Source organism: Schistocerca gregaria, chromosome 2, assembly GCF_023897955.1.
Source record: "Schistocerca gregaria isolate iqSchGreg1 chromosome 2, iqSchGreg1.2, whole genome shotgun sequence".
Taxonomy (NCBI): domain Eukaryota; kingdom Metazoa; phylum Arthropoda; class Insecta; order Orthoptera; family Acrididae; genus Schistocerca; species Schistocerca gregaria.
The window spans coordinates 1,027,396,773-1,027,423,733 of NC_064921.1; the positions used below are offsets into that span (position 1 = coordinate 1,027,396,773).

General features: G+C 46.4%; 1 protein-coding gene across 1 annotated transcript in view; it reads left to right on the forward strand.

The window, feature by feature from the left end:
- The window catches only part of LOC126335546 (leukocyte elastase inhibitor-like), a 214,996-nt gene that overhangs the window by 148,608 nt on the left and 39,427 nt on the right, over positions 1-26,961 (forward strand). The window contains exon 4 of the mRNA XM_049998934.1: positions 733-1,013. Coding sequence (XP_049854891.1) covers positions 733-1,013 — 281 coding nt within the window. The remainder of the gene's footprint in view (positions 1-732; positions 1,014-26,961) is intronic.

Genomic DNA, 26,961 nt, shown 5'->3' on the forward strand with positions numbered 1-26,961 from the left:
CTCTGAAAAGCTAATCATTTGCATATCACAGCATCTTCTTCCTGTCGGTTAAATTCCGCGTCTGTAGAGCGTCATCTTCGTGGTGAAGTAATTTTAATGGCCAGTAGGTTCCTACGCGTTCAACTTTTTTTCTTTATTCGTTAGCGAGAAAAGGTTTCGTAAAGGTTCGCAGTTATGATTAAAGTTTGTTCCAAAGCTGTAAGAGCTCTTGTTCTTAAGTGCTGGATCATTAAAGTATGGGTATTCTCGCCTAGTGGTCTACACTGTTCTTTCACTCCCACACCCGCCCTTTCAGAAAGTGGGGGGTTGTTATCCCGAGAGTAATTCACTCCAGACAGTTAATGGGGTGTGTACGAAGTTTGGCTGAAATCGGTCCAGTCGTTTAGAAGGAGATGTAGGGCATATAGGGCCATCAATCTTCATAATTCGTACGGATATCTATTCTATCTATCTATCGCTTGAGCCTTGTCCCGCAGTTACACAGTGTCAGCCATCATTAATCGGATTTGGCATGTTAATGTTTAAGGGGTGGCCAGATACCCTTCATGCCGCCAATTTATACGGATATCTATGTCTCACATTATATGTATGAGCCTCCCCAGTGTTCCAAAGCGGTCCCCTGTGGTCCATACTGAGTCACGTCAACCGTTGCACCCCACGTGGCCAACATTCGGAGGTATGGCAGGCAGGAGTGGAGCGCCGCCCCTGACGCCTAACGCCGGGCTCTTGCAGGTGCTGGGGCTGCCCTACAAGGGCGGCGAGTTCGCCATGTTCGTGCTGCTGCCGGAGGACGAGGGCGAAGCAGGGGCTCGTCGCCTGGGGGCAGCGCTGACGCCGGCGTCGCTGCTGCAGCTGCTGGCGTCCGCCAGGGAGCGCGACGACGTCATCTTCATGCTGCCGCGCTTCTCGCTGGAGGTCAGCTACAGCCTCAAGCAGCCGCTGCGGGCCGCCGGCCTCCGCAGACTGTTCGACCCCCTCCAGGCCGACCTCTCCGGGCTCGTTGCCGACGGCAAGTAAGTTCGACTCCGCCGAATTCTCTGCTGCATAAAGTTCTTTCACAGAGCGTCTCTGACCTACCGTGCCTCTTTTTAGAAGAACCGGCAGCGAGTAATGGATTTATTACGGACACTAAGCACTCATACGAGGGGTGTTTGAAAAGTACGTGCAAAAATAAAAACTACTTACGTGTTTGCGGTAAACCTTTTTTATTTTTCGACGTACTCTCATTTTAGACTTATACAGGGAGAGAAAGGCTATTTACAATTTGTACAGAGAGGAAATAGCACTTATAAGAGTCGAGGGACATGAAAGGGAAGCAGTGGTTGGGAACGGAGTGAGACAGGTTTGTAGCCTCTCCCCGATGCTATTCAATCTGTATATTGGGCAAGCAGTAAAGGAAACAAAAGAAAAGTTCGGATTAGGTATTAAAATCCATGGAGAAGAAATAAAAACTTTGAGGTTCGCCGATGACATTGTAATTCTGTCAGAGACAGCAAAGGACGTGGAAGAACAGTTGAACGGAATGGACAGTGTCTTGAAAGCAGGGTATAAGATGAACATCAACAGAAGCAAAACGAGAATAATGGAATGCAGTCGAATTAAGTCGGGTGATTCTGAGGGAATTAGATTAGGAAATGAGGCACTTAAAGTAGTAAAGGAGTTTTGCTATTTGGGGAGCAAAATAACTGATGATGGTCGAAGTAGAGAGGATATAAAATGTAGACTGGCAATGGCAAGGAAAGCGTTTCTGAAGAAGAGAAATTTTTTATCATCGACTATTGTGTGTGTGTGTGTTTGAGGTTTACGGGCGCTAAACAGCGTGGTCATCAGCGCCCAAGCACATAAAAACAGAAATACATGCAGTGAAGGGACGAAGACGAACAGCGATCAAGGAGAACGGCTAAAAGACGCAGACCTGACGCAGTTCCAAATCCTCACATACAGGGGCAAAACAAGAGCAGAAGGAACACACTAAAAAAGGAAACATAAGGAAAAGAGAACAGAAACAGATGGGAAACAAGGAGGTAATTGTGACTGGCGGACCTCTTACCTAAAACCTGGGTGAGCCAGTTACCCAGCAGCACATTAAAACCCTCTCCCTAAAATGCGAGGCAATAAATTGGACAGGACACAAAACCGTAAGACCTTAACCACAGTCGTTGCGTTGTCTTGCAAAATGGAGGGCAAATCCGGTGGCAAAGAAACCACCGCCCTCTGGTCAGAGAATAAAAGACAGTCAAGTAAAATGTGAGGGACAGTAATCTGGACGCCACAAGCACTGCAAATTGGGGGGTCCTCCCGCCGGAGTAAAAAACCGTGCGTTAAGGGACTGTGCCCGATGCGGAGGCGAGTGAGGAGAACCTCATCCCGCCTGTATGACTGGTTGGACGTACGCCATGGTCGCGTAGTGGCCTTTACCAGACGCAGCTTATTGTCAGAAACTGCCAGCCACTCCTCTTCACATTGATGCATAACACGAAAACGCAAAAGGGAGGTTGCAGCATGGAGGGGGACGGCACATTCAACAACGTGAGGGAGGGAACATGCATCTTTGGCAGCCACATCCGCCAGTTCGTTTCCCCTAATATCCACGTGCCCCGGCACCCAGCAGAAAGAAACCTCCTTCCCCTGCCGTTGCAGGTGGAGTAGGGCATCATGGATGTTCTGGACGACCGTATCCGCTGGGTTCAAGTGTTGCATGGTCTGAAGGGCACTCAGGGAGTCAGAACAGATGAGGAACTTAATACTGGGAACACATCTCATCTGCGCCAATGCCCTCAAGTTATCAAACAATTCGGCATAAAGGATGGTAAACGCCGCAGGAAGCTGTAACTTGACGACTCGATCAGGGAAAACAACAGCACAATCAACAGAGTCCCCCTGTTTAGAGCCATCTGTGAATTCAGGTACATGGTCCGGATGCTGGTTTAAAATATCGTAAAATAAGGAGGTAAAAACAAACTCTGGAGTGCAGTTCCTCCGGTTCTCCGACAAGTCTAGAAGGATGCTGGGCCTCTGAAGCAACCAGGGAAGCAGGCGAGTAACCTTGTCGTTGGGGGGCCACACGCTCCACTTGGCACGAATCCCCAATGGTCTCGTTGCCCTGGGACGACTGGAAAAGAGACGTTCCATAGGCGGTCGGGCAACGGTAGGGTACGCAGGGGAGGTAGGACAGGCAAGGAAATGACACTCCCGTCGCACCATGAGGAGTTTCCGCCGGATGGCGAGAGGCGGTTCCCCTGCCTCAGCACACAGGCTGGGGATGGGACTGGTACGAAAGGCACCAGTGGCCAGCCTGATACCCTCATGGTGTACTGCGTCAAGGATCTTCAGATACGAAGGCCTTGCTGACCCATACACGGTGCTAGCATAGTCAAGACGCGATCGGACGAAAGCCCTACAAAACTGCAGCAGACGCGCCCGATCTGCTCCCCAGGACCGATGGCTCAGACACTTCAAAATATTCAGTGCCTTCAGGGCCCGCACCTTGAGGTCTTTAAGGTGAGGCAACCACGACAACTTGGAATCAAAATTGAGGCCCAGGACCCTCACAGTGTCTCGAAAAGGAAGAACGGTGTCCCTCAGACGCAATTCAGGGGAGGTAAAAGGACGCCGAGAACGATTAAAATGAACACACACAGATTTGTCTGCAGAAAAGGTAAAACCCGTCTTTGCAGTCCATTCCTCTAAGCGCTTTATCGTAAGCTGCAACTGCCGACTAGCAGAGACAAGACTGGAGGAAGAACAGAAAACAGCAAATTCGTCCACAAACAAGGAGCATTGGGCAGGACTCCGGATAGTGGACGTGATACTGTTAATAGCGATGGCAAAGAGGGTGGCACTTAAAACGCTGCCCTGAGGAACACCATTCTCCTGCACGTACAAATCAGATAGCACATTACCAACCCGATACCGAAAGAGGCGGTGAGAAAGAAAGGACCGAATGAAGATGGGGAGACGGCCACGAAAGCCCCACTCATGGAGTTGATTGAGGATAAGACGGCGCCAAGTAGTGACATACGCCTTATTAATGTCCAGGAAGACCCTTAGACAATGCTGGTTACGTAGGAAGGCCTGCTGGATGGCGGCCTCAAGCAGGGTCAAGTTGTCTATAGTGGAACGACATCTCCGAAAGCCATACTGAGAGGGGCTAAGGAGCTGCCTGGTCTCGAGCAACCAAACCAGGCGGCGGTTGACCATGCGTTCCAACGTCTTCCCAACACAGCTCGTCAAAGCAATACTCCGATAACTACTGGGATGCGTGCGGTCCTTTCCTGGTTTGAGGAGGGGAATCAAAATCGCCTCCCTCCACTAGTCAAGGTACGTACCGGATAACCATATCATATTGAAACAGTTCAGGAGAACTTCCTTGGATGGCAGCAACAAGTACCGCAGCATGCTGTACCGGATTTGATCATGACCAGGCGCAGTATCATGAGCCACAGACAGCGCAGAATCCAGTTCCCACATCGTGAAGGGGCAGTTATAGGGTTCAGAATTTAGAGACCGGAAGTCCAAGTGACCCCTCTCGATGGCAGTGCGGTAGCGACAGAAATCTGGATCGCAGTTAATAGTGGCGGTAGAGTCCGCAAAATGCATGGCCAGTGTCTGGGCAATGTCTGTCGACACCGTGAGGAGACATCCCTGATGCAGCAATGCCGTGACAGGTAGCTGGCTGTTTCCCGGAAATCCTCCTGATGGTTTCCGATACTTTCGTAGAACTAGTGGAGCGAGAGATGGAGTTCAAGAACGATTGCCATGACCGTCGTTTGCTCTCTTTAATCACTCGCCGCGCTCTGGCCCTTGCCACCTGAAAGGCCGCAAGATTGTCAGCTGAGGGACGGCACTTGAAGCGGCGCAGAGCTGCACGGCGGGCTCGGATGGCTGAGCTGCACTCAGTGGTCCACCAAGGGACAGGACGCCTCTTGGGAAGACCGGATGACCGTGGGATTGACAATTCAGCAGCATGGGAGATCACGGCTGCAACATGGTCTCCAGTCAGCTCTGCAGAGGTGCCACCGGGGCGGCACTGGTAATGCCACAGCCTCATCCAGGAGGCAAATCCAAAGGGGGAAGTGGTCACTAGAATGGAGATCAGCAGCAGCCTCCCACAGAGCAGAATCCGCGAGTGCTGGAGAGCAAAAGGAAAGGTCAACAGCCGATGACGACCCGGAAGCAGTACAGAAATGAGTGGGAGCACCAGAGTTGAGGATGCACAGTTATTCAGACATCATGAGGCTTTCCAGAATGCGACCCCTGGGGCAAGTAGTCGGAGAGCCCCATAAGACATTATGAGCGTTGAAGTCCCCCAGAAGAAGAAATGGGCGGGGGAGTTGGCTAATAAGGTCCGTGAGAGCCTCAGAGTCTATCGCATCCTGAGGCGGTAAATAAACTGAACATACTGTGAGCCTCCGACCCACAAGAATGTCAACTGCAACTGCTTGCAAGTCGGTGACGAGAGGGAGCTCAGATGAGGGGTGCATGTCACGGACAAAAACCGCAACACCACCCTTTGCCTTTTCCCCCGTCAGATCATCTTTTCGATATACGGTATAGCCCCGTAAAGAAGGAGCATCAGTGGCCCGAAAATGTGTCTCTTGCAGACATAAGCACAAGGGGCACTCTCGTATAAGGAGCTGTAATTCGGCAACACGCGTCCTGAACCCATTCAGGTTCCACTGTAATATGGGAGCCAGTGATCAGGGTGGCTGAACTTTCACGCTGCCTCTGTGCTTTGGAGGTGAGCCCGTACTGGCCGGAGATTTATTTCTGGGGCGAGAAGATCGCCCCCGGTTGACATCTATGTCCATAAGCTCCGATGACGACCCACGGGAGATGTCAGACAGTACGATGGCCTCATCATCGGACTGACGCTGACTAGTCTCCTCAGGTGGCAAAACCTTCACCTTCTGAGGCTTTGTCTTGGGGGGCTTAGAATGCAGAGCCTTGTCAACAGTTGGAGCTGTACTCGCCTGGGCAGAAGGCGCCATATGGCGAGAGGCAGGAAGTACCCCAACGTCATCAACCATGGCCTTGTCGGACGTAGCGGGAAGAGCCGCAGGTTGCAAAACAACCGCAGCAGCACAAGTGCACTGGCAAGCGCAGGTATTAGTGCTAACAGTAGCAACCTCCGTTTGCGTAGCAACAGTGGCCAGTTGTACCGGTTTTTTGAGAGTGGAAGCGAAAGATGTTGAAAACACAGGAGGTTGCACGGCCTTAAAGAGCTTCTTGGCCTCACCATAGGGGATGCGCTTAGATGTTTTAATCTCCTGTACCTTCCGTTCTTCGAGATAGATGGGGCAGATCCGGCTCCAGACAGGGTAACTGCCAGAGCAATTCACGCACTTCACAGGCTATGAACAATCGGCTCCGTCATGGGCAGGCTGACCACATTTACCACAAGTGGCTATCCCATTGCACTCCAACGTAGTATGTCCAAAGCGCTGACATTTAAAACAGCGCATTGTGTTGGGGAAATATGGCCGTACTGGCAAACGTAAGAACCCCGCTTTAACATGCTCTGGGAGTCTCGGGCAACTGAACGTGAGAATAAACGAGTCAGATTTGACGAGGTCCCCATCGACTCGTTTCATAATATGCTGCACGTCAACAATACCTTCGTCAGCCCACTCAGATTTTAACTCGTCTATGGGGATATCCACCAAGTCCCTACACGTCACAACACTCTTACTATAATTCAAAGTGAGGTGGAGCTCGGTCTCGATAGCTTACTATCCTAGACAGGTTGCTTTCCGAAGGGCAGCGACTTGACGGGAACTAGAAGTCTCAACTAACAGAGTCCCATTGCGCAGTCGCTTTACAGATTTCAGTGTTCCTGAAATTCCCTCAAGACCCTTGTGGATGTAAAAGGGAGAAACCCTCTCAAAGCTACCCTCCTTCCTTTTAATAATCAAAAACACATTCTGATTATCAGCATGTGCTCCGTTACTACATTCTGTTAAATCTCTAGCAACACCAGGCGCTGGAGGACTCGCAGCGCGTAGCCGCTTTTTCGATTGGGTGTGTTTTCCTACCAGCGGCCCACCCAAGCCACTGGTAGGGGGAAACGTAGAGGTCGAAGGGTCCATTGCGGTCCCACGAGCAGCTAGGGAACTAAAGGTCCGCTCAGACAGAGCCCCGAATGCCTGAGGAAGCCTTTTACAACTGGGGTGCGGCAGGTGCCCCAGAGGTTGCCCGCTTGCGACTGTTCCACCCCAACAGCCATGCATCTTCTAGGCGCGGAGCACACCGAAAGATTGAGGTTTTTTTATAGAGGTTGGCCTTCCTCCCAATCCAGGCGGTCAAGCCAAGATTACCATTCCTCGCAGCACAAAACATTTAACCGCCGCGCCGTACGGTGGTCGCTGAAGCATGTCCGGGGGTTACGGTGACAGCACACTGGCGGCGCAGACCAGTCCCCAGCTCAGGACCCCGGGGTCGCCAAGCCCGTACTCAGCAAGTGAATGCTGAGCCCCTGGGGGAACATCGACTATTGTTTTAGGTGTCAGGAAGTCGTTTCTGAAAGTATTTGCATGGAGCAAAACTATGTATGGAAGTGAAACATGGACGATAAATAGTTTGTACAAGAAGAGAATAGAAGCTTTCGAAATGTGGTACTACACAAGGTTGCTCAAGATTAGACGAGTAGATCACATAACTAAAAAGGAGGTATTGAACAGAATTGGAGAGAAGAGGAGTTTGTGGCACAACTTGATCAGAAGAAAGGATCGGTTGGTAGGACATGTTCTGAGGCATCAATGGATCACCAATTTAGTACAAGAGGCCAGCGTGGAGCGTAAAAATAGTAGAGGGAGGCTAAAATGGCTCTGAGCACTATGGGACTCAACATCTGTGGTCATAAGTCCCCTAGAACTTAGAACTACTTAAACCTAACTAACTTAAGGACATCACACACATCCATGCCCGAGGCAGGATTCGAACCTGCGACCACAGCAGTCGCGCGGTTCTTGGCTGAGCGCTTAGAACCGCTAGACCACCGCGGCCCGCTAGTAGAGGGAGACCAAGAGATGAATACACTAAGCAGATTCAGAAGGATGTAGGTTCCAGTAGGTACTGGGAGATGAAGAAGCTTCCACAGGATAGAGTAGCATTGAGAGCTGCATCAAACCAGTCTCTGGACTGAAGACCACAACAACAACAACAACAATACTTCGTCCAACGCTGTTGTCATTTGTTGATCCCTTCCGAATAATAGGAATTTCCCAAGTCTGCAAAATAGCTTTTAGTTGCTGCAATCACCTCCTCGTTCAAATAAAATCTTTGTCCCGCCAGCCATTTCTTTAAATTGGGTAACAAATAGTAGTCCGAGAGAGCCAAGTCTGGAGAACAGAGGGAATGTGAAATGAGTTAGTGTCCTATTGGATTGTCGTGATGGAAAAGGATTTTTTGCGGTCCAATCGCCGCAGTAACCCATTGTTTAGATTGCTGTTTTGTCTCAGGAGTATATTAATAAACCCGTGTTTCATCAACAGTGACGAAACGATGCTTAAACTCTTGTGGATTCTTCCTGAACAGCTGCAAACCATCCTTGCAACACTTCACACGATGAGATGCACACAGCACTATCAATCTCACGATCCTTAACTCTTCTGTCATCCATCACCATATCATGGATTTTATCCATTATTTCTGGAGTCATAACCAACCGGCCCGAGTGGCCGAGCGGTTGTAAGCGCTAAAGTTTGGGATCGCGCGATCGCTACGGTCGCGGGCTCGAATCCTACCTCGGGCATGGATGTGTGTGATATCCTAGGATTAGTTAGGTTTAAGTAGTTTTAAGTTCTATGAAACTGATGACCTTAGAAGTTAAGCCCCATAGTGCTCAGAGCCATATGAACCATTTTTTGGAGTCGTAACCTCCACAGGGCGTCCAGAACTTTCAGCATCACTTGTGCCCATATGGCCACTCCGAAAACTTTAAAACTGCTTATAAACTGTTTTAATCGAAGGTACAGAGTCATTGTAATGTTTATCAAGCTTCTCTTTACTGTGCTGAGGCGTTTTGCTTTTCATAAAGCAATGTTTAATCACCACACGAAATTATTTTTCGTCCATTTTTTGACAATCACTCGATTTCCTTGATTAACACGAATGCCAAACACAAAGAAATAGACCAATATGGCTGTAAGTTGGTGTGCGTTCTTTGCAAAGATACTACTAACTAAACATGACCTCGATACGCGCCGGTGGTGCCATCTCTCGTATTTTGCATGAACTTTTCAAACGCCCCTCGTGCAAGATATACGTCGCGCCTTCGTAGAATAGTGGGTCCAGATCAAGACACCATATGAGGACAACGCCAATTATTGTATTCCAAGGTCTGGCAGGTACTATAGTTGCGAAATACATATTAGTAAGATCCCCTGCCAATATTCCGCAGGGCCAGAGAATGTATTCTAGGTGGCTGTGCGTCTCTAGGATCACGGGGACTGCTGTAGCGTCTGACTTGCTAAACAATGGGGCTGAGTCCATATCTGAGGCTAACACCAGCATATCGCCATCTCAAGTTACGTATCTGTAAGCTCTGATACTACATTCTCCCCTTCCCATAATTGTTACTTGTGAGATACCTACGCATTTTTCGTTTGGACTGACTTAGCGAAACCTCCTACGTCTGGTGTAGGAGGTGTACGAGACACCTTGATGCCCACAGAAAGTGGGTAAAATGTTGCTGATGAATGTCTTGGTTGAAGAGCTCTTTGTTTGGCAGTGCCAATTCCTTGGGAGATCCTGAAGTAGGATATTTTTGTAGGTTGCAGCTCATTTTATTTTAAGAAAAATATGGAACAAATCACGAAATCTCTTAAGAGACAGAGAAAGTATAAGGATACTGAAAGAGTAGTACAATATGTAAAGGGAGATGAAAATCTATTATGATGGGGCGGGGGTGGGGGGGGGGGGGGGCAATGCAGCTGCAGGGGAAGGAATAGAAGAGAAGGTTACACGACAATATGAGCTTGGGCCAACGAATGAGAGAGGAAGAAGACTGATTGTGTTCTGTAATAACTGTCAGTTAGTGATAGGGAATACTCTGTTCAAGAATCACAAGAGGAGGAGGTATATGTGGAAAAGGTGATGTAGGAAGATTTCAGTTAGATTACGTCATGCTCAGACAGAGATTCCGGAATGGACTGTAAGTCGTACCCAGAAGCAGATACAGACTCAGATCACAATCTAGTAGTCATGAAGAGTGGGCTGAAATTTTAAGAGACTAATCAGAAAGAATAAATACGCAAACAAGTGGGATACGGAAGTACTAAAGAATGACGAGATACACTAACGCTGAGATACAGCAATAAGGAACAGCTCAGTAGGCAGTAGAGTTTAAGAAGAACGGACATCTACAGAAATGGCAATCACAGAAGTTGGAAAGAAAAACAGGTACAATGAAGGCACATAACGTGTATCCATAGGACACACTGCTAATAAACCATAGGTAACAGAAGAAACACTTCAGGTGATCGATGATGGAAGGAAGTACAAAAATGTTCAAGAAGATTCAGATATGCAGAGAAACAAGTCGCTGAGCAATGACATTAATAGGAAGTGCAAGGAAGCTAAGACGAAATGGCTTCATGAAAAATGTGAAGAAATCGAAAAGGAAATGAGTGTCAGAAGGACTGACTCAGTACATTGGAAAGTCAAAAGAACCTCGGTGAAATTAAAAGCAGGAGTGGTAACATTGAGAGTGCAACGGGAATTCCAGTGTTAACCGTAGAGGAGAGAGCGGATAGGTGGAAAGAGTACACTGCAGGCCTGTATGTGGTGGAAGATTTGTCTGATGTGGTTGAAGAAGAAACAGGAGTCGATTTAAAACAAACAAATTATCCAGTATTACAATCAGAGTCTAAGAGGGCTTTGGAGGACTTACGGTCAAATACAGCAGAAAGCATAGATAACATTCCATCAGAATTTCTAAAATCATAGGGGGAAGGGGCAACAAATCGACTATTCAAGTTGGTATGTAGAATCTATGAGTCTGGCGACACACAATCTGACTTTCGGAAAAATATCATCCACACAATTCCGAAGACTGCAAGAGATGACAAGAGCGAGAATTATAGCGCACTCAGCTTAACAACTCACGCGTCGAAGTTGCTGATAAGAATAATATACAGAAGAATGGGAAAGAAAATTGAAAATATGTTAGATGACGATCAGTTTGGCTTTATAAAAGGTAAAGGTAACAAAAAAATGGTTCAAATGGCTCTGAGAACTATGGGACTTAACATCTGTGGTCATCAGTCCCCTAGAACTTAGAACTACTTAAACCTAACTAACCTAAGAACATCACACACATTCATGCCCGAGGCTGGATTCGAACCTGCGACCGTAGCGGTCACCCGGCTCCAAACTGAAGCGTAAAGGCAACACAGAGGCAATTCTGTCGTTTTGGTGATAATGGCAGCAAGACTACAGAAAAATCAAGACACGTTCATAGGATTTGTCGACATGGAAAAAGTGTTCGACAATGTCAAATGGAGCAAGATGTTCGAAATTCTGAGAAAAAAAGGGGTAGGCTTTAGGGAGAGATAGATAATAGACAAAATGTACAAGAGCGAAGAGGAAATAATTAGAGTGGACTGCCAACTACGAAGTGCTAGGTTTAAAAAGGGATGTTATCTTTCGCCCCTATTGTTCAATCGTACGCCGAAGAAGCAATGATAGACATAAAAGAAAGGTCTAGGAGTGGAATTAAAGCTCAAGGTGAAAGGATATCACTGTTACGATTCGCTTCTGAAATTGCTACCCCGAGTGAAAGAATTACACGATCTGCTGAATGGAATGAACAGTCTAATGAGTGCAGAATATGGATTGAGAGTAAATAGAAGAAAGAAGAATGTAATGAGGAGTAACAGAAATTAGAACAGCGATAAACTTAGAGTCAGGTTACAAAGTAAATGAAGTTAGGGTATTCTGCTATATAGGCAGCAAAATACCGAGTGACGGACGGCGCAAGGAGGATATCAAAAGCAGACTAGCAATGGCAAAAAGGGCATTCCTGCCTCAGAGAAGTCTACTAGAATCAAACATAATTTGGGGAAGAAATTTCTGAGAATGTACGACTGGAGCGCAGCATTTTATGCTAGTGAAACATGGACTGTGGGAAAACCGAAACAGAAGAGAATCGAAGCATTTGATATGTGTTGCAACAGGCAAATGTTGAAAGTTAGTCGGACTGATAAGGTATGGAATGAGGAGGTTCGGCGCAGAACCGGCGAGGAAAGGAACATGTGGTAAACACTGACAAATGGTTCAAATGGCTCTGAGCACTATGGGACTTAACATCTGAGGTCATCAGTCCCCTAGAACTTAGAACTACTAAAACCTAACTAACCTAAGAACATCACACACATCCATGCCCGAGGCAGGATTCGAACCTGCGACCGTAGCGGTCGCGCAGTCCCAGACTGAAGCGCCTAGAACCGCTCGACCACCACGGCAAGGAGCAGGTACAGGATATAGGACATCTGTTAAGACATCAGAAAATGACTTCCATTGTACTATAGGGAGCTGTAGAGGGCAAAAACTATAGAGGAAGGCAGAGAGCGGAATACATCCAACAAATAATTGAGGATGTAGATTGCAAGTGCTACTCTGAGATGCAAATGTTGGCACAGGAGAGGAATTCGTGACCAGCCGCATTATACAAGTCAGAAGACTGATGAGTCAAAGAAAAAAAAAATTGGATCCCAACAACATATATGTAGTCCATTTTTGCAATGAATGTGATGACCCTGTATCAACTTGTGACCTCTAACTTACTAGTAACTCTATTATCAGCTTTTGTGAAAGGCCATAAATAGATTTCACTGAGTTATCTCATTAAGTGGATGTCGGCAGAACACTGGCTGCAACTTGGACACTTCCCATTCGTCTACATATCGCTCTTCTGTTGTCTGTGTGAATTCCAAACTGTGAGCTATCCTTAGCACGTATCCTAATGAAGCGTCCTCATGCCTTAGCTCTTGCAGCGTGATCTATTTATTGGGGACTAATGTACCCGCAATAACTCGCGTCAGGGACTACATACAGAATTACTTGCTCTGGGGATTCTCACATCGGAATTTGCCGCGAAATTTGGAAAGTTCCTATGGGACCAAACTGCTGAGGTCATCTGGTCCTGCGCTTACATACTACTTAATCTAACTTAAACTAACTGGGACTAAGGATCACACACGTACCCATGCCCGAGGGAAGACTCGAACCTCCAACGGGGGGAGCCGCGCGAACCATATGAAGGCGCCTTAGACTGCGTGCGTACCCCGCGATGCTTTGCAGGGAAGACTTGTGGCTTGATAATCTACTCTTGACACAACTGATCAGGCCTCTTTCGACGCTGTTACCTTGTGGATTTTATGACTGCTGCAGTCAGTCAACAGTATGCAAATGTGTAAAACGGCTGCTAATCTACAAGAAAGTACAACTTCATAAACAGCTACACGACTTTCTCGGACTACCTTAGAGATACATGTCTCCCTGCACTGAACGGCCGGCCAGAGTGGCCGAGCGGTTCTAGGCGCTTCAGTCTGGAACCACGCCACCTCTACGGTCGCAGGTTCGAATCCTGGCTCGGGCATGGATGTGTGTGATTTCCTTAAGTTAGTAGGTTTAAGTAGTTCTACGTTCTAGGGGACTGATGACCAGATGTTAAGTCCCATAGTGCTCAGAGACATTTGAACCATTTTGCACTGAACGGCGCACTATTACACAACTGTTTCTTCCCAAATTTGTTCTGTAACTAACATAAAACGAAAGTTAAAAAGATCAATCAGCTGGAGCAATTAACACCACCAATAAATGAGATATGTATCAGTACCAGTGACTGCCATATCTTAGTTAACATCCAGGCTTATTGACCTGGGTTTCAAGCCAGTGGGAGCGCAGCAGGTCATTTTAGCTGACAATTGAGGTTGCCCCTGGAGAATTTCTGGCAGCTGTTGAGGTTTGCGCCTTTTGGTCAGACCAGTCTTTGCTTTGAAGAGCCGTACCTAGGCACTGCTTTCCGAAAGTCACAATTCAAATACAATTTCATATTGTGCACGGCCAACAGCAGAGTCTGTTTTAAATAACTGAACGTTGCAAGAGGAGCTGTGCCATTTTTGGGAAAGTCTGGAAGAATGCTGTTGTGATTATTACACAGTAAGCAGGGCTTCTTTGAAATACGTCTACTCCAATGGATAACATCGGGAAATGGAGTAAGAATTCGGGAGTTAGCAAAGCTATAAAGGTTTAGGATGCTGCCAAGCTCAGGTACTCCAAAGATCTGAATGTTTAACGCAATGTAAGTACAGCCAGGACTGGAAACGTCTATAATTTAGATATTAGACAGAGAGACTCGAATGTGCTGCCGAATTTGAACCTCACTGGCCTTAGTGAGATATAGAAATAGATCAGGACACTGTCTTTCAGCACCAAATGTTTTGGGGAGTGTTACTGGTTAACTAACTGAAGCAAGAGTCAGGGAAGTGGAACAGGTCCTTGTAAGGCTCTTTTTACTGGTCAGCACTCGTAATATCCATTGCTGAGCGCCGCGAGCGATAGCCGTGTGGTCTAGGTCGTCTTGTCACGGTCTGCGCGACTCCCCGTCGGGGGTTCGAGTCCTCCCTCGGGAATGGGTGTGTGTGTCGTCCTTAGCGTAAGTTAGTTTAGTTAGATTAAGTAGTGCGTAAGCTTAGGGAGGGATGAGCTCAGTAGTTTGGTCCCATAAGACCTTACCACAAATTTCCAATTTTGCATTGTTCAGCAAATTCAAACAATGCGACAAAAGATAAACTCAAAAGCACGAATCTTCCTTTTCTGAAGCACTGAGTACAAAATCTCTTCTCCGCCAGACTTCTCCACCTGGGTCCATCTCCGCCAGTCTTTTTGTTGCACATTTCCAGCCTGACGTCTCAGCAACCAGGTGCCTCTATGAGCTAATGAGTAGGGGACTCAGAAACTTTTCTGGCTAATTTGAACTTGGCTGTAGATGAAAGTTGTTGGTCCGAAATCGCCATTTTAATATGGATAGATCCTGCTACAACAGTGAGATCAACTGTTGGGAGAGTCAAAATGTTTTTACTGTGTTTTTGTAGTTTCAATCCTTATTCTGAAGATATGCTTGCAGAACTTGTGGTCAGTATCCTTTCAACTGTGGCCACAGTTACAAACGAACATCCTTCTCTAGCGCCATCTCTTTCAATATCAAAATTTTGGCAATCACAGTACTTCTCCACGAATATAATTGTTTCATACTGATATGCTTTTATTGGAATCAGACCCCAGTTCCCTTAACCAGTCTTGCCAATGCATTTTCAATATTTGTCAGGCTGAGTTACCATGAACTTTAATGTATTAAACTGGGTTAAATGCGATTCTTTCGTTAATTTCGTAGTAACGAGTTCCTTCTGCGTTATTGCGGAGGGCAACGATTACCGGCACACACACACACACACACACACACACACACACACACGCACACACATTCCACCATACCACCTCACTTCCACAGCTTACATCAGTGGTGGCGAGCCAAATGACTGCCTAGTTCGAGCTACGCACTACTAGCAGTTCAGGCGCTCAGTCCGGAACCGCACGACTGCTACGGTCGCAGGTTCGAATCCTGCCTCGGGCATGGATGTGTGTGATGTCCTTAGGTTAGTTAGGTTTAAGTAGTTCTAAGTTCTAGGGGACTGATGACCACAGATGTTAAGTCCCATAGTGCTCAGAGCCATTTTTTTTGGAGGGCAACGATTAATTGTGTCAGGAGAAGCAGTGCCACTTAGTACACCTCTAGTCAACATCCCTATCCCTATTCTTACAACGCTATCTTGAAAGCTTGGACGTGTTGCTGCTGTCTGTGAAGATACAACTCCCTCTAATCCAAGTCGTCGTTGAATCACAGAGATGATGGACTAACTGGGGCAGAACGTTACTGTGCACTCAAAACAGCTAATAGCGCTCGCTCTGTTTTCCAGTTGTAGAAGGTCTGTTTAATCCTGTTCCGTTTGCTGTTGATGGCATAAGCACAGCGGACAGAATGTTAATCATCCCCTTAAAACAGCACGCTGGTCGCTTTGGAACGCTGTAGATAGTGCATAGCTCGAACTAGGCAGTCATTTGGCTCGCCACCACTGATGTAAGCTGTGGAAGTGAGGTGGTATGGTGGAATGTGTGTGTGTGTGTGTGTGTGTGTGTGTGTGTGTGTGTGTGTGTGTGTGTGTGAGTGAGTGTGGGTTAAATGACTCGATTCAGCGGATTAAGATGCGTCGACGTGCAGTCATGACACACTGGCAGAAAGGAGCCATCGTGTTTGAAGGCGCCTTTACATCAGCTCTTTTAGTAATATTTCACCAGTTCTCATCCACTGTTTTAAAGTGTGTTCTCTTCAGCAAAAAATGTATTTTCCGCGAACTTTTACGCATTATTTTCAAGAGAAAGGTTTCTTGTAGTATACGATGCTACAGATGCATATCTGGAGGTGGTGAAGGTACCAGCAAGGATGATGTCTTCGTAGCTTCAAAAGCTCACTAGATAAATCTGAGAAATCGTTACAAGCATCAGTTAACATCGACGCTGGATTCGATAGGAAGTAAGCCCACAAAGTTGTGCAGGTGGGTCTCAGCGAGGTTAAGGTACTCGCTCAGGATTTCATCGTGCAGTTCCACCAAATTGCAGGGATTCTGATGTCGGCGTTTTGGCCTCTGTTCCAACACATCCCACAGATTTTCTGTGACTTCAAGTCAGGTGATTTTGCAGTCCAATCGAGATATAATAGCGTGTGAGCTTGTCCAAAAAACCAGTCACATGGTCTCCCTGCCCGATGAACTTCATTTGTGTCGTCTTCGTGAGCCTCTGCGAACCAAGGCGCATTGCGAGGTGACAGCCTGCAAATGTTCATTGGATGCAGTCCCCACCGCAGTGCTGTGTCGCTAATGAGTTGGGATGGACCTTCATTCACTGCCAACAGCAATTCCTGTCGGGTTTTAAACCGATTTTGATTCACAAGCCGTGAAACGCGTCTCCAGTCCCTCTCAGTCAAGATCTTCTTGTAGACCACAATTCTGACGTCGTGTTTCGTGACCACATATGTCACACCATTGCTTGTAGACCTGTTGAACATTTCGCCGCGAAACACCAACAAATATCTTAGTTTTACACACGGTGTTGGCTTGGGCACGGCTAAATATAGTTGTCCCTTTTTTCCACTCTGTCAGAGACCTCACTCATTTACTGAGAACCATGGATGAAGAGCAACACACAGTTTCCATGTTTCTAGCTTTCTGGAAACCATTTGACAGGGTGCTGCATTGCAGGCTGTGAACGAAGGTAGAAGCATTTGGAATAAGTTCACAGATATGTGAATGGCTCGAAGACTTCTTAATAATACAATCCAGTATGTTGTTCGCGACGGCGAGTGTTCATAAGAGACAAGTACATCGTCAGGCCTGCCCCAGGGAAGTGTGATAGAACAACTATCATTCTCTACATACATGAATGATTTGGCGGACATTGTGGGCAGCAATGTGCGGTTGTTTGCTGATGAAGGCGTAGTGTACGGTAACGTGTCGAAATTGACTTAGACTAAACTTGCAGTTGGTTTGATGAATAGCAGGTAGCCCTAAATGTGGAAAAATGTAAGTTAATACGAATGAGTAGGGAGATCAAACCTGTAATGTTCGGATACAGGTTTACTAGTGTCCTACTTCACACAGTCAAGTAGTTTAAATATCTGGGCGTAACAGTGAAAGCTATACGAGGTGGAACGAGCAAGCGAAAACTGTAGTAGGGAAGGCCAATGGTCGACTTCGGTTTGTTGGGAGAGCGTGGTTCACCTGTAAGGGAAACCGTATACCGGACGCTGGCGCGCCCTATTCTTGAGTACTGCTTGAGTCTACATCTACAGCTACGTGATTGCTCTGCTGTTCACAATGAAGTGCCTGGCAGGGGGTTCAATGAACCACCTTCAAACAGTCTCTCCACCATTCCAACCTCGAACAGCACGCGGGAAAAAGGAGGACTTGAATTTTTCTGTGCGAGTCCTGATTTCTCTTATTTTATCTTGATGATAATTTCTCCCTATGTAGGTGGGTGCCGACAGAATGTTTTCGCAATCAGAGGAGAAAACGTGTGATTGAAACTTCATGAGAAGATCCCGTCGCAACGAAAAACGCCTTTGTTTTAGTGATTCCCACTCCAATTCACGTATTATGTCTATGACACTATCTCCCCTATTTCGCAATAGTAGAAAACGAGCTGCCCTACGTTTTACTTTTTCGATATCATCCGTCAGCCCCACCTGATGCGGTTCCCACACAGCACAGCAATACTCCAGAATAGGACGGATAAGCGTGGTGTCAGCAGTCTCTTTGGTAGACCTGTTGCACGTTCTAAGTGTTCTGCCAATGAATCACAGTCTTTGGTTTGCTCCACCCACAATATTGTCTATGTGATCGTTCCAATTTAGTTTATTTGTAATTGTAATCCCTAAGTATTTAGTTGAATTTACAGCCTTCAGGTTAGTGCGACTTATCGCGTAATCGAAATTTAGCTGATTTCTTTTGGTACTCATGTGGATAACTTCACACTTTTCCTTATTCAGGGTCAACTGCCACTTTTCGCACCATTCAGATATCTTATCTAAATCGTTTTGCAAGTAGTTTTGATGATCTGATGACTTTACAACACGGTAAATGACTGCATCATCTGCAAACAATCTACGTCCTTGGGATCCGGACCAGATCGGCTTAAAGGAGGACATCGAAGCAATTGCCGGCCGTGGTGGCCGAGCGGTTCTAGGCGCTTCAGTCTGGAACAGCGCGACCGCTACGGTCGCGGGCTCGAATCCTGCATCGGCCATGGATGTGTGTGATGTTCTTAGGTTAGTTAGGTTTAAGTAGTTCTAAGTTCTAGGGGACTGATGACCTCAGCAGTTAAGTCCCATAGTGCTCAAAGCCATTTGAACCCATTTGTTTTTCGAAGCAATTCAGAGGTGGGTTCGAACAACACGTAAGTGTTACGGAGATATTTCGGGAACTCAAGTGGGAATGGCTCGAGGGATCGCGACGTTCATTTCGAGAAACACCACTGAGAAAATTTAGAGAACCGGCATCTGAAGCTGGCTATCGAAAGATTCTACCGTCGCCAACATACATCGCGCGAAAGGACCACGAAGATAAACTACGAGAAATTAGGACTTATACGGAGACTTACAGACAGTCGTTCTTCCTTCGCTCTGTTTGCGAGTGGAACAGCAGGGGAATGACAATTAGCGTACAGGGTACCCTCCGCCAAGCACCTTACGGTGGGTTGCGGAGTATCTATGTAGATCTAGCCGTAGATGCTACTGGTATGCTCACGTACATCTACATCTACATCTACATCCATACTCCGCAAGCCATCTGACGGTGTGTGGCGGAGGGTACCCTGAGTACCTCTATCGGTTCTGCCTTCTACTCCAGTCTCGTATTGTTCGTGCAAGAAGGATTGTCGGTATGCTTCTGTGTGGGCTCGAATCTCTCTGATTTTATCCTCATGGTCTCTTCGTGAGATATACGTAGGAGGGAACAATATACTGCTTGACTCTTCAGTCAAGGTATGTTCTCGAAACTTTATCAAAAGCCCGTACCGAGCTAGTGAGCGTCTCTCCTGCAGAGTCTTCCACTGGAGCTTATCTATCATCTCCGTAACGCTTTCGCGATTACTAAATGATCCGGAGTAGACAACATTCCATTAGAACCACTGACGGCCTTGGGAGAGCCAGTCATGACAAAACTCTACCAGCTGGTGAGCAAGATTTACGAGACAGGCGAAATACCCTCAGACTTCAATAAGGATATAATAATTCCAATCCCAAAGAAAGCAGGTGTTGACACATGTGAAAATTACCGAACTATCAGTTTAGTAAGTCACAGCTGCAAAATACTAACGCGAATTCTTTACAGACGAATGGAAAAACTGGTAGATGCGGACCGCGGGGAGGATCAGTTTGGATTCCGTAGAAATGTTGGAACACCTGAGGCTGAGGGAATTAGAGTAGGAAATGAGACACTTAAAGTAGTTAAGGAATTTTGCTATATAGGAAGTAAAATAACTGATGAAGGTCGAAGTAGAGAGAATATAAAATGTATACTGGCAATGGCAAGAAAAGCGTTTCTGAAGAAGAGAAATTTGTTAACATCGAATATAGATTTATGTATCAGGAAGTCGTTTCTGAAAGTATTTGTTTGGAGTGTAGCCATGTATGGAAGTGAAACATGGACGATAACTAGTTTGGACAAGAAGAGAATAGAAGCTTTCGAAATGTGGTGCTACAGAAGAATGCTAAGATACGGTGGATAGATCACGTAACTAATGAGGAGGTATTGAACAGGATTGGGGAGAAGAGAAGTTTGTGGCACAACTTGACTAGAAGAAGGGATCGGTTGGTAGGACATGTTTTGAGGCGTCAAGTGATCACAAATTTAGGATTGGAGGGAAGCGTGGAGGGTAAAAATCGTAGAGGGAGACCAAGAGATGAATACACTAAGCAGATTAAGAAGGATGTAGGTTGCAGTAGGTACTGGGAGATGAAGAAGCTTGCACAGGATAGAGCAGCATGGAGAGCTGCATCAAACCAGTCTCAGGACTGAAGACAACAACAACAACAACAAATGATCCTGTAACGAAGCGCGCTGCTCTCCGTTGGATCTTCTCTATCTCTTCTATCAACCTTATCTGGTAGCAGTATTCAAGCAGTGGGCGAACAAGCATACTGTAACCTACTTCCTTCACTTTCGGACTGCATTTTCTTAGGATTCTTCCAATGAATTTCAGTCTGGCATCTGCTTTACCGACGATCAATTTATATGATCATTCCATTTTAAATCACTCCTAATGCGTACTCCTTGATAATCTATGGAATTAACTGCTTCCAGTTGCTGACCTGCTATTTTGTAGCTAAAAGATAAGGGATCTATCTTTCTATGTATTCGCAGCACATTACACTTGTCTACATTGAGATTCAATTGCAATTCCCTGCACCATGCGTCAATTCGCCGCAGATCCTTCTGCATTTCAGTACAATTTTCCATTGTTACAGCCTCTCGATACAGCACAGCATCATCTGCAAAAAGCCTCAGTGAACTTCGATGTCATCCACAAGGTCATTTAAGTATACTGTGAATAACAACGGTCCTATGACACTCCCCTGCGGCACACCTGAAATCACTCTTACTTCGGAAGACTTCTCTCGATTGAGAATGACATGCTTCGTTCTGCTATCTAGGAACTCTTCAATCCAATCACACAATTGGTCTGATAGTCCATATGCTTTGTTCATTAAACGACTGTGGGGAAGTAAATCGAACGCCTTGCGGAAGTCAAGAAACACGGTATCCACCTGGGAACCCGTGTCTATGGCCCTCTGAATCTCGTGGACGAATAGCGCGAGCAGGGTTTCACACGATCGTCTTTTTCGAAACCCATGATGATTCCTAAAGAGTAGATTTCTAGTCGCCAGGAAAGTCATTACATACTCGAACATAATACGTGTTCCAAAATTCTACAACTGATCGACGTTAGAGATATAGGTCAATAGTTCTGCACATCTGTTCGAAGTCCCTTCTTGAAAACGGGGATCACCTGTGCCCTTTTCCAATCCTTTGGAACGCTACGCTCTTCTAGAGACCTACGGTACACCGCTGCAAGAAGGGGGGCCAGTTCCTTCGCATACTCTGTATAAAATCGAACTGGTATCCCATCAGGTCCAGCGGCCTTTCCTTTTTTGAGCGATTTTAATTGTTTCTCTATCCCTCTGTCGTCTATTTCGATATCTACCATTTTGCCATCTGTGCGACAATCTTAGAGAAGGAACTACAGAGCAGTCTTCCTCTGTGAAACAGCTTTGGAAAAAGACATTTAGTTTTTCGGCCTTTAGTCTGTCATCCTCTGTTTCAGTACCATTTTGGTCACAGAGTGTCTGGACATTTTGTTTTGATCCACCTACCGCCTTGACATAAGACTAAAATTTCTTACGATTTTCTGCCAAGTCAGTACACAGAACTTCACTTTCGAATTCATTGAACGCCTCTCGCATAACCCTCCTCACGCTACATTTCGCTACGCGTCATTTTTGTTTGTCTGCAAGGCTTTGGCTATGTTTATGTTTGCTGTGAAGTTCCCTTTGCTTCCGCAGCTTTTTTCTAACTCGGTTGTTGTACCACGGTGGCTCTTTTTCATCTCTTACGATCTTGCTTGGCACATACTCATCTAACGCATGTTGTACGATGGTTTTGAACGTTGTCCACTGATCCTCAACACTATCTGTACTTCAGACAAAACTTTTGTGTTCAGCCGTCAGGTAATCTGTAATCTGCTTTTTGTCACTTTTGCTAAACACAAAAATCTTCCTATCTTTTTTAATATTTCTATTTACGGCTGAAATCACCGATGCAGTAACCGCTTTATGATCGCTGATTCCCTGTTCTGCGTTAACTGTTTCAAATAGTTCGGGTCTGTTTGTCACCAGAAGGTCTAATACGTTGTTGCAACGAGTCGGTTCTCTGTTTAATTGCTCAAGGTAGTTTTCAGATAAAGCACTTAAAAAAATTTCACTGGATTCTTTGTCCCTGCCACTCGTTATGAACGTTTGAGTCTCCCAGTTCATATCCGGCAAATTAAAATCTCCACTCAGAACGGTAACATGTTGGGGAAATCTACTCGAAATATTTTCCAAATTATCCTTTAGGTGCTCAGCCACAACAGCTGCTGAGCCAGGGGGCCTATAGAGCCATCCAATTACCATGTCTGAACCTGCTTTAACCATGACCTTGACCCAAATTATTTCGGATCTCCGTCAAGTTCCTTCGATACTATTGCACTTCTTATCGCTATAAACACTCCTCCCCCTTCACTGTCGAGCCTGTCTATGCGGTATACATTCCAATCTGAGTTTAGGATTTCATTACTGTTTATGTCTGGTTTCAGGCAACTTTCTGTCCCTAGCACTATTTGGGCATTGTGACCGTTTATTAATGAGAGCAGTTCTGGGACCTTTCTATAGACGCTCCTGCAGGTTACTATTAGCACATCAATATTGTTATTCCCTGTTGCATTTTGTCTACTCCTACCTTGCCGCGTCTCAGGAGGCGTCGGGCCTAGAGAGGGAATTCTCTATCCTAAAAAAAACCTTATGTGCACTCCACACGTACTCCGCTACCCCTGTAGCCGCTTCCGGCGTGTAGTGCACGCCTGACCTATTCAGGGGGACCCTACATTTCTCAACCCAATAGCGGAGGTCGAGAAATTGGCACCCCAGCTCTCCGCAGAATCGTCTGAGCCTCTGGTTTAAGCCTTCCACTCGGCTCCAAACCAGAGGACCGCGATCGGTTCTGGGAACGATACTACAAATAGTTAGCTCAGATTCCACCCCACGAACGAGGCTTTCTGCCTTCACCAATTCCGCCAACCGCCTGTGCGAACTGAGGATGACCTCTGAACCCAGACGGCAGGAGTCACTGGTGCTGGCATGAGCAACAATTTGCAGCCGGGTGCACCCAGTGCTCTCTATAGCCGCCGGCAGGGCCTCCTCCACATCTCGGATGAGACCCCCTTCCCCCCCCCCCCCCCCCCCCCCGCCTCCCGGCAAGCAGACAGAGTGAACACTGGCCTTCTTCGCAGACCTTTCAGCTATTTCCCTAAGGGGCTCCATCACCCGCCTAACTTTGGAGCTCCCAATAACTAATAAACCCCTCCCCCCGTGTGCCTGCTCGGACCTTGCTGAAGGAGCAGCCACATGTCCGCTCACAGGCAGAGCGGGCGATGCCACACGGGCAGCCTCTACATTTACTCTCCGCCTTGTGCGCCGCAAACGCCGCTGAACCCGCCACTCCCCTTGGGGAGAGGGTGGCCCAACCGCGCCCGGTACCCGCGGAGGTGTCTCGACAGCAGGGACAGTGGGTGAAGCATGTAACACCTGGGGTGTACCATGCGACGCACCCGTCTCCCCACTGCCGCTACAATCCGATGCAACAGCCTGAAGACGGCTGACCGCGGCCATCAACACGTTCAGCTGTTCGCGAACAGTGGCCAGCTCCACCTGCGTCCGTACACAGCAGTTACACATCCTATGCATCCTAAGGAATCAATTTACTGAAGAGACTTAATCAACTTTTAACCAGACTGCTAATTCACTAAAGGCGGCTGATTGTTGACTAAACTGTGGATGCTAGCCACTTCGTGTAGAAAACAATGAAAATAGCACTACCTGTCTCTGGACTGTATTGGAAACAAACACTAGCACTACTGGCACTATGGCTGACTAAAGGGACTCTCTCTGACTGTATTCGAAACAAACACGAAATCTATGGAACACTATTAATAGCACTCGACAATTAAAGCTTCCTAAAAGCAAAAACACACGGAAGAAGAAGTGACAAGTAAGAAAATAAACTTAATACTTAAATTAAGGTAGCTCACTGCACAGCAGACGTGAAGCAAACGGCAATGCGGTCGCACTTGAGTACATACTAGATGGCTGGGTCATCTGTGCGCACGCTCTGATGTGACTATTTTTTTTTTTGTCCGTTCAGCTTGGTTGCTTAATCGACTAGACCACCAACACAAGTGCCTCCATTCCAAAACCAGCGGTACCTGCGGCAAGCCCTGTCATCGCTGTGGAGCATCACGCCGACTAATCTACGCACAAGCCTCTCGGATAAACCTGTCAGCTCAGTGGAGCTCCGGTAGAGACCTGAGTTTACTGCAGCTGCTTCACAGCTACGGCAACAGGCGGCTTCTGCACTACGACGATTGCCACTAACGTACGTTAGATTCGATCTCACGTCACGATCCAGCCGGCGTTAACCCAGAGGCTCCCGTATTCTACTTCTTCTCGTAGTTGTGACCATCTTGAGCATCTTGTTTGCAGAAAATCATTTAATCGTTAGTCTGCGTCGTTTGTTCCGAGGCAAGCATTGCATAACAGCTGGCGACATCGTGCTTCGTTGTTTTATATGTGAACTAGCAACCAGCAAAACAGCCTCTGCAGAAGCAGAGGTTTCTACACTGAAATACGCCAACAACTTCAAACGGAGGCAGCTGAAGTAAACATAGTAAACAAAAATTTCTTCTTCCCCTTACAGTTTTAGCTCCATATTACAGTAATTTTTTTAAATCTGTCTGTAGGTGGCTGAGCTCATATTTTAATTGTCCTATCCATCATTCTTCTGATTTTTATTTTGGATAATAGGTTCCTTGGGTGTCACATGACACTTACCAAGTTACGAGGAGATGCTGAAAAGTAATGTCTCCGAATCTTATATACTGCTCTCAGTATCGGTTTAAGTGTCATGTATCATGCATGTTACTAGGTCGACCTTCCCCTCTTCGGTGACGCGAGTTGCAACCCTCTATCGCTAGAGGGCTCCGAATTGTAGGGTGTAAAATGGACTTGTGGAACGTTAATTACGCCAGGTGCGTGAGAAAACCTTCAGAAAACTGAAAGCAAGAATTCGAAGACTTCTTCCACGCATTGAGCACCCTCTCCTTCAGTATGACAATGCTAGAACACACGCGACATTTACACCGATGTAATGTTGAGAAATAAATGTGCAGACTTGAAGAATAAAGATGTGGAATGTTAAAAAAGCTTATTTTATTTAAAAGCTTTAGGAGTTTTCGCATAAAACATTCGGAGGCCTTACTTCTCAGCACGCCCTGCTATATTTCGCGTTGACCGTGTGAGGTAACGGCAGAGTTGTGGGGCCCTGGAAATACTGTATGTTCGGAGTTGGGGCGGCCGCACAGGACGCTCGTCAAAGCCGCGGACCGGCAGCGACCACGTGGTGCCGAACGTTGGCTGAGCATGCGGGGAGCCCCAGCACGTGGGGCATCGAGCACGTGGCTGGGAATCCCTTGGTGGCACTGTGTGTGAGGAGGGCCAAAGATGGCGGACTTTGTGAAACCTTAATGGCTGACATTTCACAATTGGTATAGAAATCAATAGTAGCCAGAGGAATCATGATAAGTCAAAAAGAAACATGTACATTACCATTATTTGCACGAAGATTCTGATGGTGTAATCAGTTTACAGTATCTTTATTAGTTAAAAGTTTAGTATCTGATGATAAATTATACAAGTAACACCCAGCAACGAATTTCCAGAACCTAAACACTTCATGCAATTTCGCCGATGGGCGTGTCTTTAGAAAGCTATTAGTGTAAACCTGAATTGGTATCAATTACAGACATGCAACTTGCATAGTACATGAGTTATTGGAGGTCAAAGTGGCCAATTATTATCGATCGCATCAGGCCATACGTACTCCACAGTTACACGAAAAAACAGTAGCAGCATGCTTATAAACATATTTATTCATCTATGTCAGTGTTTATATCCGATGTATACTATTCATCATGAGATTGGTTAAATATTTACAGTGTTTTAGAAAGCACAGAGACATTAGGCTACTGGCCTACCTTTTGTCCTATTCCTTTGATGTATGTTTCTTCAATTTCTTTGTGTATACAATAATGTATGTTAGAGCGTGCTTGTCGTCCAGCTGTAGGAATATTTATTTAATTTCAAGCTATTTAAATGTCAATTCAGTGTTTAGTATGTGTTTCAATGTGTGAGTGTACATTGGCTTGGAGGCATGGAGGGAGCGCTCTAACCCATCACAGCGCTCCTTACAAAGAGAGACGTATTGAGGTTTGGGAGGAGCATCGTTTCTGGAGAAAACACGAGGTTGTTCTGAACAGGGCGGCGCGAAGGAGAGTCGCACAGGACACGGGAAGTCTTCGACAAAACTGCGCGACGAACGCACAGTCGCGGGAAAGACTTTGAGTCTTAGACAGTGGAGCAATTTGCGCTTGGTCGAGGAAGATATTTCGGAGTGCCAACTTGTGCTCTTGTGTGATTTCCGTGGCTTCTGCAGTGGAGACGTTGTGTGCGTTTATAAATGAATATCTCCTAAGCTA